This window comes from Phoenix dactylifera, chromosome 8, assembly GCF_009389715.1.
Source record: "Phoenix dactylifera cultivar Barhee BC4 chromosome 8, palm_55x_up_171113_PBpolish2nd_filt_p, whole genome shotgun sequence".
NCBI lineage: Eukaryota > Viridiplantae > Streptophyta > Magnoliopsida > Arecales > Arecaceae > Phoenix > Phoenix dactylifera.
The window spans coordinates 3,302,429-3,320,580 of NC_052399.1; the positions used below are offsets into that span (position 1 = coordinate 3,302,429).

At 41.8% G+C, this 18,152-nt stretch overlaps 4 protein-coding genes across 4 annotated transcripts; 1 reads left to right on the forward strand and 3 right to left on the reverse strand.

The window, feature by feature from the left end:
• The first annotated feature begins 1,448 nt into the window (after window positions 1–1,448).
• LOC103709728 (strigolactone esterase D14-like) lies at window positions 1,449–4,490 on the forward strand. Its single transcript, XM_008795215.4, has 2 exons — window positions 1,449–2,165; window positions 3,891–4,490. The coding sequence occupies exons 1-2, from the start codon at window positions 1,816–1,818 to the stop codon at window positions 4,321–4,323; spliced, it is 783 nt and encodes a 260-aa protein (XP_008793437.2). The 5' UTR covers window positions 1,449–1,815; the 3' UTR covers window positions 4,324–4,490.
• Window positions 4,491–4,855: 365 nt separating this feature from the next.
• LOC120111464 lies at window positions 4,856–5,740 on the reverse strand. Its single transcript, XM_039128512.1, has one exon. It carries the CDS (start codon window positions 5,738–5,740, stop codon window positions 4,856–4,858), a length of 885 nt encoding a protein of 294 aa, XP_038984440.1.
• A 4,139-nt stretch (window positions 5,741–9,879) lies between these two features.
• On the reverse strand, window positions 9,880–12,152 carry LOC103709726 (cyanidin 3-O-rutinoside 5-O-glucosyltransferase-like). The gene has a single exon (XM_039128671.1). The coding sequence runs from the start codon at window positions 11,850–11,852 to the stop codon at window positions 10,395–10,397; it is 1,458 nt and encodes a 485-aa protein (XP_038984599.1). The 5' UTR covers window positions 11,853–12,152; the 3' UTR covers window positions 9,880–10,394.
• A 3,103-nt stretch (window positions 12,153–15,255) lies between these two features.
• On the reverse strand, window positions 15,256–17,053 carry LOC103709727 (crocetin glucosyltransferase, chloroplastic-like). Its single transcript, XM_008795214.4, has one exon. It carries the CDS (start codon window positions 16,866–16,868, stop codon window positions 15,465–15,467), a length of 1,404 nt encoding a protein of 467 aa, XP_008793436.2. The 5' UTR covers window positions 16,869–17,053; the 3' UTR covers window positions 15,256–15,464.
• Between the last annotated feature and the right edge of the window lie 1,099 nt (window positions 17,054–18,152).

An 18,152-nucleotide genomic window follows, 5' to 3' on the forward strand; every position in this document is an offset into this window, starting at 1 on the left:
GCATAGGTTCTTTAAGTGTCCACAAGAAGATGTGATTATGGGAGTGTGACTAATGAGACTACGTAGCCCATCAAGTCATATATTAAGAAGGATTTTTTTTGCATGAATATCCTTTTAAATATTGGATTTTGAATGAATACCCTTCCAAAATTGATATTTGCATGTATACCCTCGAAAAACACTTATATTGCCAATCTTCTCTTTTTTTATTTTTGTTTTTGCATATGTATCCGTACTATCTAACAACGTTAAAAAATTAATGGTTTCAAATTAAAATAACTAAAATACCCTTAATGGGTAGACATGCAAATAGATCGCGGTCCCGATAGCAGAAAAAGATGACGGAAACAATAGCATAATTTTAAAATTTTATTTTAATTTTTAATTAATAAAAATATGATTTTTTTTAACATCGTTAGAACAACCGTTATATTACGAGAATTTATACAATAACAGAGTTTTACGAGGGTATACATGCAAATATCAATTTTGGAAGGGTATTCATGCAAAATCCGATATTTAGGAGGGTATTCATGCGAAAAAAACCCTATTTTGAAAGAAAAATTGGAATTTTGATGGTCATCATATATTTTCCAACACCATGGAGATACAGTTTGCATCCATAGGGGATATGTATGGATGCAAACAGTATCACTGGCCAGATGATTCCAAAAAGAAGAGGGTGCGGGGAACGGACAAACAGTGCCAGCTGACTGGTCTCCAAGCAAAACAACTTAAAAGAAACCTTTTTATAGCGTTGCAGATGGATTGATGTATTGCACGATTCGACAAACGTTCTTTTAATAAGAGAATCTTTGGATTTTCTTGCAGATCTAGGGATGACAACGGATCGAAGAAATTATCTATACCCTCCTCATTCTTGCCTCCAGATGGAAGAAGTCGGATAGAATTAAAACAATTATTTTTTTATATGGAAAGGAAGATTTATGAAGATATTATATATATCCGAATCAGATTTGAGGATAGATTTTATGCTCCAAATTGATTACGATAGGATAAATTCTGCTCTATTTGGATCGGATACTCAATAAGGTGCAGTAAATCACCATCCCTATAGGAACCATGGACATACGATTTGTCAAAGGCACATAACCTATTGGCTCTTGTCTTCCTAGTCTAATTTGTTGACTGGGCGAGAATAAAATATCTATGTAAAACAAAAAGGGAGCTAATGGATTCGTGCCGCTCTGCAGCTCTTAGCAATTTCATATAAAATTTTCTTCGTGCCAGCTATAATCATGTTCTAAGATTTAATCTTGCGTGAGTACCTACTCCCATAGAGTATTCCAAATACAACTTTTATTCCCCGATACCCGTGATAATGGCTTCAATTGGTATGCATCATGTTCTTTCCCTAAGTCTCACTTACTGTTTTTTTTAAAAAAAATATATGTATATATAAATTTAATAAAATCACATGATGAATTTATATATCAAAAAAGATATTTCCAATAAATTTATCGCAAGGGTGGCTCTCAGGCTCTGTTTACAGATCACAAGTTGGCAATCATTTTAAATGTTCTATCAACAATTTCAAATCAATGACCACAAAAATTTTGGTATATCAGTGCTTCCAAGGGCAATGGATGGTTGTATTCATAGTCAGATATTTTTCACTGCTTAATAATTAATGAAAAATATTCTAAAATAACATGTTGTTATCTTTCTCATGCGGTCGTCGTAACAGATGAGTCTTCCTCCTATATATACGGTTCCAAGGCACAAAATGGCCATCATCATCATCATCATCTCGCCCCCTTCCTTCCTCCCTTCGTTTCCATACTTTTAGAAGCCATGAACGCAAAGATCATTGGGAGTGCCGGGCAAACTCTAGTCCTTGCGCATGGGTATGGAGGCAGCCAATCTGTTTGGGATTACGTCCTTCCCGACCTGGCCCAAAGGTATCGAGTCGTGGTGTTCGATTGGAGCTTCTCAGGTTCCATCGAACCCCCTATCGACTTCGACACCTCGAGGTATTCTTCCTATGGTGCCTTCTCCGAGGACCTCATCTCTCTCATGGACGACATGAACTTAAGAGAAATAACATTCGTGGGACACTCCATGGCCGGCATGATCGGATGCATCGCGGCCGTTAAGAGGCCTGACCTCTTCGCTCAGCTCGTTCTCCTTGGAGCATCTCCTAGGTGAGGGATTTCTCGAGCACTCTCTCTTTTTTTTTTTTCTTTCTCTGTCTCATATTTATGAATTGCTCAGACTATATATCCTTCTTTATAATAAAAAAAAAAGAAGAATTGCTCACACGCCTATGGATATCTTTTTCTATCACCTAGGAAAAGGTGACACTTAGCTTTATGAATTAATTGTCGAACAAATCTTTGCGTGCATGCCGCATATTGTGCCCTCAAAATGCATGAAACTTTGCGTTTGAGTAAAAATCTATGCATCTTGAGGCATGATGTGCGTCCTATCCTACAAATGGTAAGCATAGAGGGGAACAAATACTCATTATTGCTTCATTTTCCATTGGAGATAATGATTTTTTCTATTGATTAAGAACAAATACTTTCTATTGCCATTTTATTTTCTAGTATATCTTTTAAGAATGGATGGCCAGAATTATTGCTTGATTTTATCAGAAACACTGCAGAAATACTATAGCAAAATCCGAAATATTTTTCTCTAGGTCGACGGCGGTTTCTTGAAAAAAAAAAAAAGGGTCTCGGTCTCATCCACACCAGATTTTCCGCATATGGAGCCATCAAAATCTTACACAAATATTGCAGGGTTGTGAAAAGATGGGCACTAAATTTACCAAAAATAATGATAGGTTGTAACAGAAGAATGGATGGAAATGTGGATCTAGCATGTTATGACTCGCCATTTTTCACGGGTCTTACCATCGGTTATTCTATGTCTAGTGTGACAATGACTCCTCTTCTATTTATAATGACTTGTTTAGCTTGCGGAATGAGAAAGGACAAAAGTATGGTCTAAGAAAAAGATTGAAGAAATAACTTATATTTAGTTGGACTTGTCAAAGCAAAGAGATGCCGGAAAGTAATTTTTCTATAAAAATAAGACTCTCATTAGGAAAAACCTATATAGGATATGGACAAGTCTATTTTTCACAAGTTGAAAATTGATATATATATATATATTGAAAAATGCACTTAAGCTTTTAAATAAAATTAGATAAGATCTTTTTCTTTATTAAGGATACATTACGTACTCAAATAACTTTTTTTAAAAAGTAGATGCTCGATCAAACATAAGTTACTCTGATATGTGTTAATTTTCCATGATCAACCAAATATGCCAAAATCATTTTTTCATGCTCAGTTTCTCAGAAAAAATATTTCAGTAAAAAAAAATTTCGTGAACCAAATGATTCCTAAATATGAATCAATCAATGTAATGATTTGAGGCCTATTTTGAACATCTTTTATATATTAGAAGAATATGTTCCTCTACTGCAGAGATAATTTGTGGGATCGCCTAATATGTAGATATTATACAATTCAATGTTTTTTTTTAAGTTTCATTTTTCTTTTCTTAGATTTGACCATGTTTTTCGACTCTGGACCCTATTTAACTTATTCCATTTTAAGAAAACTAAAAACGCCCAACAAAGTTAGCTTTGGTCCAAAGTCAAAAAGGTGATCTGTGAGCAGGCTTCTACTACCAGATTTAGACCTAAACCTAACCCAGATGGGCCAAAGTGAGTCGGCGGAAACAACATTACTTCAGCCATGTGGGCCTTCCCATTAGTAGCCCAAGTCAGGCCGAGACCCTGTCCGACCCAAGAAAAAGTAGATGGGCCTGATCCATTCGAACCAGTAAACCACATCCACTAGTTAGCTTCGCTTACGTCTTCCAACTATTTGATCATGTCATTCTTCTACTTGCAGGTACTTAAACGCAGAAGGATACGAAGGAGGATTGAAGAGGACGGAAGTCGATGAAATACTCACAGCCATAGAATCCAATTTCCGGACATGGGCTAAAACCTTCTGCCCACCCCTCATTGGAGTAGATCATCCCGACTCCATCGAAAAGTTTGAACGGGATTTCCTGAGGATGAGGCCCGAGATAGCAGTGTCTGTGGCGAGAATGGTCTTCATGAGTGACTTCAGGGACGTCCTTGAGAAGGTAGAGGTGCGATGCACCATCGTTCAGTGCACCGATGACATCGTAGTCCCGATGACTGTGGCATATTACATGCAGAGCAAGATAAAGGGAAGGGTGTCGCTGGAGTTAGTTGAGTCCGGGCATTGCCCTCAGCTAACCGCTCCCCAGCTGCTCATCGATATCCTCGACCGAGTCCTTATAGCAGGAAACTGACCGTGGAGTGCAATACAGTGAGGGTGCCATGTGCTTGGTCTCTAAATTTAGACCTATATTATATATCTTATACTTGGCTTTGAGGGATGTATTCTGCAAAGGGGTCTTGCATGCTTCTTTTTTTCTTTTTTTTTTTGGGTAAAACGGTGCTTCATATTTCTCTTAAATGAGTACAGCCAGCTACATCAGCAGAAAGAAAATAAAACAGAGCATCAGGGACATCAGCATCCCTAGTCCAAATAATCTCTTCAGAATGCCGAGTAACAAAGGAGGCAACCCAATTGACCGCTCTGTTTGCCTCTCGATACATATGTGCTGTATGAAAGGAATCTATCTCCCTACCCAATCTGCGGGTCTTCCGAATCAGTGGGTGGTCATCCCCAAATCTATCCACTACTCGTATCCAGTCAATTACCGTAGAGGAGTCGCCCTCTACGTAAACCTCATCTGCACCACGTACCATCCTCGCATAGGAGATATCCTCCAAAGCTACCCTCAACTCCGCCTCAATAGCGGTCAAACCAGAGGTGCATCAGCCTCCTGCCGCAATCAGCCTGCCCTGGTGATCTCTGATCACAAAGCCTGCTCCTCCGTAAACTCCATCCCTCGACCTGTAGCCATTGAAATTAACTTTAAGATGACCAAGAGGTGGGGGCACCCAAAAATAGGGCAAATCTGGGCACTGTAACAGCAAAACGGGTATCCTAGATGTCCCTAGCCATTTGATAGAATCTCGACGCGGTAGCCGTGGTGATCTCCGCAGCATGCCGAAAGCCCTGTCCACCACCGTCCTTGGAATCGACCTACTGCCCTCAAAGAGACGCGCATTTCTGTCCAACCATATATGATAGGCCAGGTATGCCCTTCTAATCCCCTTCTCGACAGTGCTAGGTCTCCTCATAGACTCCAGTAAATGATGCAATAGATCCTTCACTGACTCCCATGTATGTGGAAGAGGAACAGACAACCTCTCCCAAATCTGCGCTGCCTTAGGACAGCTAAGGATGACGTGGGTCACTGTCTCCTCAATGTCCGAACAAGCCTCGCAGAATGGAGTAGTCTGAACACCTCTCCCTGCTAACATCCTCCGGGGTGGTAGGCAGCCCCAAGCCACTTTCCATAAGAATAAGGCCACCCGCAGGTGGATTCGCATCCGCCAGATCCAACCTCCATCCATCTGTCGAGCTGGCTTTCTACTAATCAGCGTCCGGAGGTCCCTGGCATGTACCCTGGATCGCTCTGTCGGCACCCATGCCAATCGGTCTGGCTCCTCCCTAGACGGAATGCGAAGAGTTAGAATTCGCTCTGCCAAGTGCTCCCCGAATGTCTCCCGAATCAACCCCTCCCTCCATCCGCCCTTCTCAGAAAAAAGCAATTTACTGACCCTATATCCAACTAGCCTATCCGTATCCACCATGGCCAGTAATCGATAGATAGGCATCTCAGTAACTCAACTGTCCTCAAAGACATCAACAGAACGCCTATCACCTATGGCCCATCTGATCATCGGGAGCACTACCTGGGTCCTTGCACACATCTCCCTTCAAATAAGTGAGCAGTGATGTCGTACCCAGCTTCTCTTCGACGCCGCTGAGATGGCGAGATGCTGCAGTGACGTCTTGCATGCTTCATCATCAAGTATTTTATGGACAGATTTAATTTGAAAGATGGCGAGAGAGCGGGAATTATGTTTGCACGGAGGTGAACTTGCTTGTGTCAATTTAATGGAGGGATAACAGTGACACGTTACGTCTTGGTATTGGTAAAGCAAGAGATCTGCAGAACATTGAGAAATTAACATAGTTGAGATATCCGAGAAGCCTCGATGAGCTAGCCAAGTGACCTCACCTCAGGAGACGATGATGTGAGCCATGGTTTCAGCACATAAGCTCGATAGAATAAGATACCGCGCTCACCATCTATCCGTCGTTCAGCGTAGTTTTCCCGAATGACTTCATCATAGCTCTATGATATCAGGGATTCCTCATCTACGATACAAAAAAGAAAGCTCCTATACCGTGATGCTTACATAGTTAGCAGGTGGCTGGGAGATTGAGCCAATGCCATTGGCATCCCAAATAAACCGGACAGAGACTTGCAATACGTAAGAGACATAGGGCTCGTTTGGTTCGCGGGAAGTACTTTCTCTTCTAGGAATATGATTCCTGGGAATTAGATTCCTAGGAAGAGGATCCCTAGGAAAGTACTTTTGGCATGTTTGGTTAATCATGGAAAAGTGACAAATTTCCAAAGTGCTTATGTTTGGTTGACCATCCACTTTCCTGGGAAAGTTATGTATAATTTCTATTATGCCCTTAATAAAAATTAGATCTTTAATGCCTCTTTAATGCTTCTTTAATGCTGAAGGGTCTTTTTGGGAAAAAATAAAAAAGGAGTAATTCCCACCTCATGGGAAAGTAACTTTCCCATGTTTCTCATGGGAAAGACTTTCCCATGAAATGTGGGAATCATATTTCCATGGGAAAGTAACTTTCCCATCTCTCTCCTTTGAAAACTCCAACCAAACAAGAGGCATTTCATTACTTTCCCGTTGACTACACTTTCCCCCCTCCTTTTCCTGCGAACCAAACGAGCCCATAGTGGGACCGAGTCCAGACCAGCGTTCCCTTTTGAACATTTTATCTTCTACAATTTGTTCGCGATTACCCACGGCAAGTACTAAGCTTTGGAATGAAATTCTTTACTCTCCTAATATCTTGTTAACAGTCTGACATGGTAAAATATTTAGCCTATGCCTTTTCACAATATTTTTTCTATTTGTTTCGAGTTAGATAATGGAAGGTGTAAGCTATCTTCTTGTAAATCGTCATTATGTTATATTAGCAGACCTAGATTAGGAGACGTCGCTTAGGCTGTGTTTAGCTACTGAGGAGCTAACCTGGGGGGTGGATAAAGTTGAGCAACAGTAACCACCCCTTAACCAATTAACTACGGGACTGGTTAAAGTGTTCTTTGGCTGTTGCACAATTAACCACACATTTGCTGAGATGACGGAGAAGTGGTATTTAATTGCAAAAAGCATAGTTAAGATCCTTTTTTGTGATATATTGATAACAGTATCCTTATGCATTATTCCACTTGGATAAAATGGCCAAGGATTTCACCTATCACACAAATTTCTTGTATATCGTTGACCAGCATATATATTTTGATACATGTAAAGCTTAAAGTACATATATATATATATATATATACATATATATATATATATATATATATATATATATATATATATATATATATATATATATATATATATACATATATATATATATATACATATACATATATACATATATATATATATACATATATACATATATATATATCTACATATACATATATACATATATATATATCTACATATACATATATACATATATATATATCTACATATACATATATACATATATATATATCTACATATACATATATACATATATATATATCTACATATACATATATACATATATATATCTACATATACATATATACATATACATATATGTACATATACATATATACATATACATATATGTACATATACATATATACATATACATATATGTACATATACATATATACATATACATATATGTATATATACATATATACATATACATATATGTATATATACATATATACATATATATATATATATATATGTATATATAGATATATGTATATATACATATATACATATATATATATGTATATATATATATATGTATATATACATATATACATATATATATATGTATAGATATATATATGTATATATACATATATACATATATATATATGTATATATATATATATATGTATATATACATATATACATATATATATATGTATATATATGTATATATATATGTATATATATCACTTACACGTTCTTGAGTCATCGTGTTTGATCTGTTCAACCGAAATGCTGAGGGTACCTGGAGAAATTATATCCTGCTCCATGTGCTCCGACATGACTTTGCATCTGGCCAATCACTTGATGTATCAATTATCAAGACAAACGCAGGGTGAATGAAGCCAATAAAAATAAAATAAATTAACGGACATTGAGCCCAGCCACATGGTATACCGACGGTGTAAGAAATTATTTTATGTATATTTATTGTGAAAAAATTATATTCTATATCATGTGGCGATGCACAATACCAACCATATATGCTTGCTCATGAGAGCCACATTCATCAAATGCTAATCTCGTTGTATCATCATAGAAACGGATATTTGGGATAGACATGGTGCGCCGTCGTACGGTACAGAATATAATATCTTCCATTGGTGTACCCGTTAGCATATCTGGATCTGGTTTTCAGGGAACTGTTAGAGATAAAATGCATAATAAAACCCTTAATGCACCATTTATTCCGTATATGGCATCCGAAAATTTGATTTGGAGGTCATTCTAGGTACGCCTGGGGTAAGTCATGCAGTGCTTCCGGAGATTACGAGTAAAATATACAGAACAACGGAACACGCAACCTCAATCGCCCACCTATCTGCACGTGCCTCACGAACTCCAAAGTCCAAAAGACAAGCAGGGAGTAGGAGACGGTCACCTTTCTGATTCTCTCATTGGTCACGGGTCAAACTTGTTGGTCCTATAAGGACCATCCGGGCGCAATTTATTTTCACGTTAGTTATTCACCGAACATAACTTAAATACCTATACAAAATCAAAAAATAAAAATAATATTACATAGCTAGTCATTTTGAGTGAGGTTTTGGATTACTACAAATAGTATTAAAGCGAATCCGAACTATGACCTATATACGTGGATTAGAGTATACTGCAACATAAGTATATTTAAGTATATTTGAGCTGAGGAACCATATATCTGGATATATTTTGAGTTGAAGACCCATATATTTGGGTATATTTAAGCTGAAGATATGTGCGAACATCTGTTTAGTCCCACATCAGTTATTTGCTATGTGAATTTTGAGTGCATATATAAGATTAAAAAAATTAAATAATACTATTTGGTTATTTTTTTTTGGGTGATGACTGGGTTGCTACAGGTCCAATTCGCCTTGCCTCGTATGGTCGCCCTGTGACTTGCATAATTTACATCTTCTTTTTACAGTGAGGCATGTGACCATGGCATCTCTGCAGTATTCTCGTGGATCGGACCCACAACAGTCTTGACAATACTGTCTTCCTTTTCTTTCTCCGAATTCTTTCTTATTTCTACCGTAAATAAAAATTATCGCCCATTTCTTTCTTATTTTTATCCAAAATAAAAAATATTAAATTTAATGCAAGAAATATTCAACATCTCAACATCGGATTAAACCGACTACCTTACCCTCGCTATTAGTCAAGGTGAACAACTTCGCTAAAAACCAAGGAATCATTGTGGCCGTACTAATAATAACATACAGTTATGGAAACACTGCAGCTAATGCACAATGGGCGTAATTACTGCCGCATGCTGTTCACTCGAGACGGTTTTCAGGTTGTAAATGTGCATTTGACCGTTACATTGCATTAAAAAAATGTCACACCAAATCAAGTAACAGATCAATACGCTACCTTTCATAAAAAAAAATAGCTCGAAGGTTCTCAAGTAAGCTCATTCAAAGACTCATTCTAAAAGATTTATTTTTTCTATACTGTTGCCTATCCTTCTGGCTTAGATATTGGAGAGTTCCCAATCGAAATTTTTTTGGCAAGTGGATTTTTTGCAAATCAATCTCCAAGGAGACCAGTTCTTCTTTAACTCCGTCACCCCATCAAATTCTGTTCTCACCGATGGAACTTTAACCTCAGTTTAGGATTTAGGGACAACAAAACTGAAAACTGAGGAATCTAGGTAGATGTTTTAAGATCTTTGACTGCATTATTGCAGTAAAACATACCACGTGTACCATTGAATAACGGAGGTAATAACCCACCCAAAAAGGTAACTACGTGACCTAAAGTTGGCATTGAATTTTCAGCGATCTCGGAATCAGGTTTACCATACAATGCGGTTAAATAATGTCGTTGGTCCCAACATCTCTCCCCCGTTGTCAATCAGCCGCCGCCTTCATTCAGCAGCTTTTCTGATGACCTCCTCCACGAAAGCTTTGAGATTGCGATCCGATGACCCTCCATCTTTGATGGCCTCCCTTACATTGTTCCTCCATATCTCTGCTCGCCTCCTGATCTCCACTCCCACCTCTCCTTCCCCCATTACCACCTCCAAACACCGCCGCAACTCGCTCCCCTCCAATACCCCCTCCTCGTTAAGCTCGCCCCTTATACCCGTCTCCCACGCCGCCTCCGCCATCCACGCGTTCATCCTTTGGTCCCACTTCTGCGGCACCGCTACCGTCGGCACCCCACAGGCCAAGCTCTCCAAGGACGAGTTCCACCCGCAGTGAGTCACGAAGCACCCCACTGACGGGTGCGAGAGAACTCTAGTCTGTGAGCACCATTCAACCACCATTCCGTTTTCCTCTTCCACCAGCTCAACCCCTTCCCCTCGATTGTCCTTCCTCACCACCAAAAGGTACTGCCTCCCGCACTCCTTCAACCCCAGTAAGATCTCCTCCAGCTGCTTTTTCCTTGCGACGAACAGGCTTCCGAACGAGACGTACACCACTGATCTCTCCGGCTTGGTATCCAGCCACTCCATGTACGCCTTCCTGTCGGGCTCAAAGAGATCGGCCGCCAAGGTTAGCTTCTCTGCATTCTTATCTCGTGTAGACTCGGATGGGAGCAGCGGCCCTACTGTGATGACGTCCACCTCATCGTCGACGGCGGCGAGTCCATCGACCTCCAATTCGTCAAAGCTGTTCAACAACACTCTTGGCCTGGGCCAGGCTTTCTCGCTATCAGCAGCCGCAAATACCTGTCGGACGGTGGTGAGGCTAGAATAGAGCAGATCGTCGGCGGAGATGGTGAGGAGAGATGGGAGGTCTCGAATATGGAGTGGCGGCAGCCCTGGTAATCTCACCGTAAAGAGCGGTTCGCTCCGATGGGCTGCGACGAGACCGTCGTACCCGTGGAAATAGTGGTAGTAGATGGCAAACACGGTGGCGGACTGGATCCAGTAGAGGATGGAGGGGATGCCATGATGGCGTGCCACACCGACGACCCATGGCGAGAAGAGGGTGTAGATGATGAATGTGACGGGGCGGCCACGAGCAGCGAGACTGGCGACGAGGGTAGAGAGGTTTTCCGATGCGATTTGCATGGATCGGCTCATGAAGTTATCGACTTCGGGTCTGCTATGGTAACCGTGGAATCCGTCATCGTAGCCGTCGGAGAATGGGATGTAGGAGATGAGACCGTCTTCTATTTCTTGGTCAGGGGCGGCGGAGAACGGGAACATGCGACGGTGGGCAGAAACAGCGGTGGAGAAGGTGATGTGAGCGCCGGCGATCTGAATGAGGCGGGTGGCGAGGTGGAGGGCGGGATTGATGTGGCCTTGGACCGGGTAGGTCACCACCAGGAAGTGCAGTGGCCGCTGCCGGTTCATGGTGACGAGCTTGGAATGCATTGCAAATGTTTTTTTTCTGTTTTTAGGTAGGCAATGTTTTGCGCAGTGCAGGAATTGTAGCTTAATTTATCGAAAGAAGTGGCCTTTTATGGAAACGGATAAGTTTCATGCTGAGGAGCCTACTAAAAGACGCCGAAGACAACATGATTGCTATTTCTCGAGCGTTTTCCTAGAGAAATTATTTGTTTAATTCAGTAAAACAAAGTGAGAGTTTTAAAATTTTATTTTTTTTGAGCGTGTGAAGCAAAGTTCATCTCAAAAGGAATATGAAACAAAGCAATAGTGAACTTGCCCTTTCGAGGGGAAAAATCTGGAATTCCATTCACGTGACGAGGCAGAAGGAATCGTTGCTCATGACCCGGCTGGACCAAGTGCTCGCCTGCTTGCATGGCAAATTCGAAAAGTGTCAGGCGAGGGCAAAATAAAATGCTAGATGCTATGGGGACTGGGGACTCCCACAGAGGAGTCCATTTTATGGACAATACCATAAGTTTTTCCTGCCACGTGGTAGAAAAGATTGGTTCGACCATGCAGACTTGTTGCGGGACTCTCACACGCGCGGGCACGGTGGGTGTGAACGCGACCAACAAAGTCAAAAAAATAAAATATTACATAAAAGCATTGGCACAGATCCATGGTCTACCTAGATGAAGCCTCTAAACTGGTAAGTCACAAAGAAAGCCATCCAGTCTGCTGCACTATTCGTCTTCCGATATACGTGCATAGTCTGATGGGAGTCGCACTCTCCCAGTAATCTACGAATATCATGGAGCAGCGGCCGATCCTCGACTGAGCAGCTCCGATCCTAGATCCACTCAATCACTGTGGCCAAGTCTCCTTCGAGGAGGAGACGGTCCGCGTCCAGTATCCGTCTCACATATATAGGAGACACCTTCCCAGATAGCTCAGAGCTCGGCACACATGCACCACTGACGAGTCGAAGATTTGCGCGACCTCCTACTGCCACCAGTCTGGCATCATGGTCCCTAATGGCGAACCCCACACCTCCGCCTCTTCCATCTTTAGCGACGCTGCCATCGAAGTTCACTTTAAGAAAACTAGAGGGTGGAGGCACCCAGAAGACGAACACGGTCATGGATGCTGCAAGAGCAGAATGGGAGCTCTAAATATCCCTCGCCAACCCAGTAGGTGATGATTCGATGATGCTTGTAATCTCCGCCGCATGCAGTAGCGCTCGGGCCACCACTACCCTCGGGTGAAGGCCGCCACCCTCAAAGACTTAGGCATTTCTATCCAGCCAGCAATAATAGGCTAGGTAGGCAGCACAAGTTTCTCCTCACATTCGGACCCCCGAGCCGAGGCCTCTAGGAACCACAGAAATACCTCGGTGGATGCCCACATCTGCCACTGGTCGGGTGAGCCGAAGTAGATCTCCATATCTAACTGGACCGTGGGCATCCGAAGAGAGCATGGTAGATGAATTCTACCTCCGCCGGGCACGTCACACAGACAACAGGATTCCTCACTCTCTGCCGTGCCAGCACACCTCCGATAGGTAAACACCCCCAGGCTATCTTTTAGAGGAATAAGGCAACACGGGAGTGGATGTGCATCCTCCATATATAGGGAGAAGGAAAAATTGCGGCATTATGCGTGCAAGGACATCGGGAGAAGTTGATGGAGCAGGATTTCTCATTCGGAATTCTAAATCGGAATTTGTAATGGCAGGATGCTAGATGGTTTTTTAGGCTGAATAGGAGGTGGTATGGGAGCATTCTGTATGTGCAATAACTATTTTCTATCTGGACGGATCATAAGATCATACTGAAAAGAAACTTCAAAACCGTTATCTCCTGAATTTCTACAGAGGTAGGATACGAGATACCTATTCATCTCTTGTGTTGTCGATCATGCTAGCTCAGTGCTATAAGGGCCTTCCTCAATTCTACCCATTTATTTTCGGGATATTATATTTATCGTTGCATGCACTCTAGAATTATGTAAAGCATCCGGTCTAAAGAAAAAAAAAAGTTATTCAATATTAAATTACCAAAGCATCAGCTAGAAGGTGATTTTTTTATGTATATTTAATAAGCACCTCAAAATATCCAAATTAGTAACAAATGAAAAATTACAAGAAAAGAACATTCACATTCCTCTTTCATTGTCATGTTTATAATTCCAAATCAGTACAAATAATTTACATATAATTGTTGCTTAAAAGAATAATTTCTTAAACAGCTAATCTCTTTACTTTTATAATAGATAATATATATATATATATATATATATATATATATATATATATATATATATATATATTTATTTATTATTTATTTATTTATTTATTTATATACATGCTATATAAGTGTCAGGCTAGGTTGGGTTGGGTTATCTAGCTCAAATCTTCAACCCGAGTTCAGCTTGATTTTCAATCAGGTGAAAAATTGGCCCAACATTCTTATAGTGTGGGCTGGGTCGAGCAAATCATGGGACAGCCAGCCTTGTCCAAAATTGCAACCCTAGATCGGTGATTCTCTGGTATAAACATTCTTCTTATGGCCTTGAACTCCTTTCTTGGTACCCGATGTCAGCTTCAAAATATAACCAATTACTTTGCATCCAGTGCATCTAGATGGGATTCGTTTAAATGAAACAGAAGCCTTATCAAGAATTTTGTTTTGCCAATAAAAATTTGCCATATGTACAAATTGTATAATGTTCATTGCTTTTAGGATATTGATGTTTGAACTCTTTTTTATTTTATCTTTATTCTAGTATGGATGTAGGTGGGATAATTATTAAAATGTATATCCATTCTAGTGGACACTGCCTCTCTCTTGGGGGCAACTGATATGTCAACTTCACCAAACTTTTGAGCTCATAACTCATAAGGGAAAGCTCAACAATATACCATTAGACTGAAAAATCGTTCAGGGATTATTCTAAACTCCACAATCAATCGATGTATTGTGTTTGGAGCAACAATTTATCCTACCCTTCTATGTCACTGATCCATACATTTCTACAGCTCTTTCCAGGAACGGCCTAATATATTTGGGATCCTAAGGTCGTTTTGTCTTTGAGGCTTTTCTTGCAGTAGGTCGGCCTAAGACGAAATTCTGAGGCCTTTTCCACGGTAGGCCTTTTTTGGGTCAGAGCCTAAGTCGCCCAAGGATTAGGCCAGCTCTGGCTCTTTCCAACACCCTCCCCTAAAAAATTCTGAGCCAATGACTCTCTGCCACAATATTCTAATTAGATGACTTCCTAAGCTTCCGACAAAATGATCGTCTATTGTTGTTGGTGTGGGAATCTGAGCATATGTTTAGTTTTACATTAATTACTCGTTAGAAAATTTTTGGACACTTATATAAAATAAAAAAATTTAAATAATATTTTTTGTTTTAATTTTTTTAATAAAATTTTGGATTGCTATAAATAGTATCAAAATAAATTCGATCCGTTATCTATATGAATTTGGAAATATTATAGCATGATTTTATTTGGATTAACAATGAGCTAAACGTAATGCTTATGCCGGAACTTTTTTCACGTGGTATCGAAGCTCGAACTCACAACCGACATCACATAACAAGACGAGAACCGTCTCGTACGTCCTATCCAATTGTCGTTATCGTCCATCCAAAATGTTCACGCACCCTTCCCAATCTCCTCCACGAATGCCCGAAGATTCCGATCAGACGGCCCTCCACTGGCGACGGCCTCTTCCACCCTGTCCCGCCACCTGGTTGCCTTCCTCCTCATCTCCGCCCCCTTCTCTCCTTGCCCCATGACGACTTCCAAACACCTCCGCAACTCCGCCCCCTCAAACACTCCCTCGTCGTTCGCCTCAGCCCTCACCCCCGTCCCCCACGCCTCCTCCGCCAGCTTCGCGTTCATCCCTTGGTCCGACATCTGCGGGGCTCCCACGATCGGCACGCCGCACGCCAAGCTCTCCAGCATCGAGCTCCACCCGCAGTGCGTCACAAAACACCCTACCGAAGGGTGGGATAGCACCTTCACCTGAGAGCACCACTCCACCACCATCCCCTTCTCTCCTTTCTCCAACTCGACTCCTTCTCCTCGGTTGTCCTTCCGAACAACCCAAAGATACGGCCGCCCGCACTCCTCTAATCCGTTCAACATCTCTTCCAGCTGCTGTTTTCTCATAACGGACAAGCTCCCGAACGACACGTACACCACCGACTTCTCCGGCTTGGAGTCCAGCCACGCCATGTACCTCCTCCCATCCAGCTGAAAAATATCACCATGGGATGGGGTCTCTTCTGGAGACGGCAGCAACGGCCCTATTGGGAGAAGATGCATCGCATCAACGGCTGAGAGGGCATCAGACTCCAATGCGTCAAAAGTGTTCACCAAAATCCTCGGTTTGTGGGACTCGGTCTTCTCGCGATCCACCGTCTCAAATACCTCGCGCAAAATGAGGAACACATGGTAGAAGGGATCGTCGGCGGATATGGTGAGGAAAGACGGGAGGTCCCGGATTCGGAGCGGGGGCAGTCCCGGGAATTCCACCTGGAATAGCGGGTCCCCACGATTGGAGGCGACGAGGTCTTCGTAGCCGTGGAAATAGTGGTGGTAGATGGCGAAGACGAAGGCGGGCTGGATCCAGTGTAGGAAAGACCGGATGCCGTGTTCGCGAGCCACGTCGGCGGCCCACGGTAAGAGGATGGTGTAGATAAGGCACGTGACGGGCCGGCCGCGGGCGGTGAGGTCACCGAGCAGGTTGGAGAGGTTACGGGATCCGTGGAGCTTGGATTGGGCCATGAAATCGCTGAACCCGGGTATGCCGCCCTTGAAGCCGTCGTCGTAGCCGTCGGAGAAGGGAAGGTAGGAGAGGCGGCCGTCGGAGATTTCACCGTCGGAGGCGGCGGACGGGAACATGCGGCGGTGGCCGGAGACAGAGGTGGAGAAGGTGACGCGGGCGCCGGGGATGGTACGGGCGAGTTGGGTGGCGAGGCGGAGGGCGGGGTTGATGTGGCCTTGGCCCGCGTAGGTGGCCAGCAGAAAGTGCTGTTGGGTTGGCTCTTCCATTCTTTTTCGAGTTTGGCGAGGGATTTCGGGGGTTCGAGTGTGTGATATATAGCGAGCGGTCTCGACTTCGGATCGGCGCGGCTTCTTGTTGAGTGAGACTAGGGAAGGCGTCACCAGGGACGTCAGTAGTTTTGAATCTAGCCAGGACTTACCAAAAAATTTTAAAAAAAATTCTAGCCAGGAAATTTTGTCGAGTCGAGCACCATTCATGTCCGCTCCGAAATCTTTGTGGATTGGATAAATTCTGCTCTATTTGGATCGGATAGTCTTGTCTTATATCAAGCCGGCATTTCATTTTCAATAAATCAAGATTGAGTACATCCTGCCAAATCAAGAAAAAATAAACAATGCATCAAATAGGGAACACCTACTAGACTCGTTCAGATGACGTCTCTAAAGTGACGAGCCACATATGAGACGACCTAGTCCGCAGCTCTGTTCACCTCATGATACACATGACTAATCTGGACAGCTAACATCTTCTGAAACAGTCTGCGAGTATCTCGAATCAAAAGGTGACCGTCACCATATCTATTCACTCTCCATATCCAGTCAATCACCGTAGCAGAGTCTCCCTTAATGCACAATCTATTGACTCCCAACACACATCTCGCATGCCGGATGCCCTCCAGGCAGCTGTAACTCCGCCCAACAACAATCAATTATGGTGTCTTCCTAGTCTAATTTGTTGACTGGGCGAGAATAAAATATTTATGCAAAACAAAAAGGGAGCTAATGGATTCGTGCTGCTCTGCAGCTCTGGGCAATTTGATGTAAAATTTTCTTCGTGTCAGTTATAATCATGTTCAAAGATTCAATCTTGTGTGAGTACCTACTCCCATACATTATTCCAAATACAACTTTTATTCTCCGGTACCCGTGGTCATGGTCAAGCATCCGGACACCCTCGAGAACGACATCTATTAGGTAGATCACTTCCTTGAATAATTTTGGCAACAGTTAGATTCATTTTCTTTGCCAGGGGCATCATGGTGGGTCCTCCCACCTTTGGATGCATGCATCTTGAGTAAGCCTCAAATCAGTATATTTATTTTATGAGATGAATATCGATATATATATATATATATATCAAATGTAAAAATTAATATCCATATTTATTTTAAACAAATACCAATACAAATTGAATGCCAAATATATATATATAAATACATATATAAATCAGATAATTAAATATTATCACTACAGAATCAAAAATATTACTAAGTGAATGTTAAATCAAGTTAATAGTATGATAATATGATCATTATTCTTCTTAAATTTATA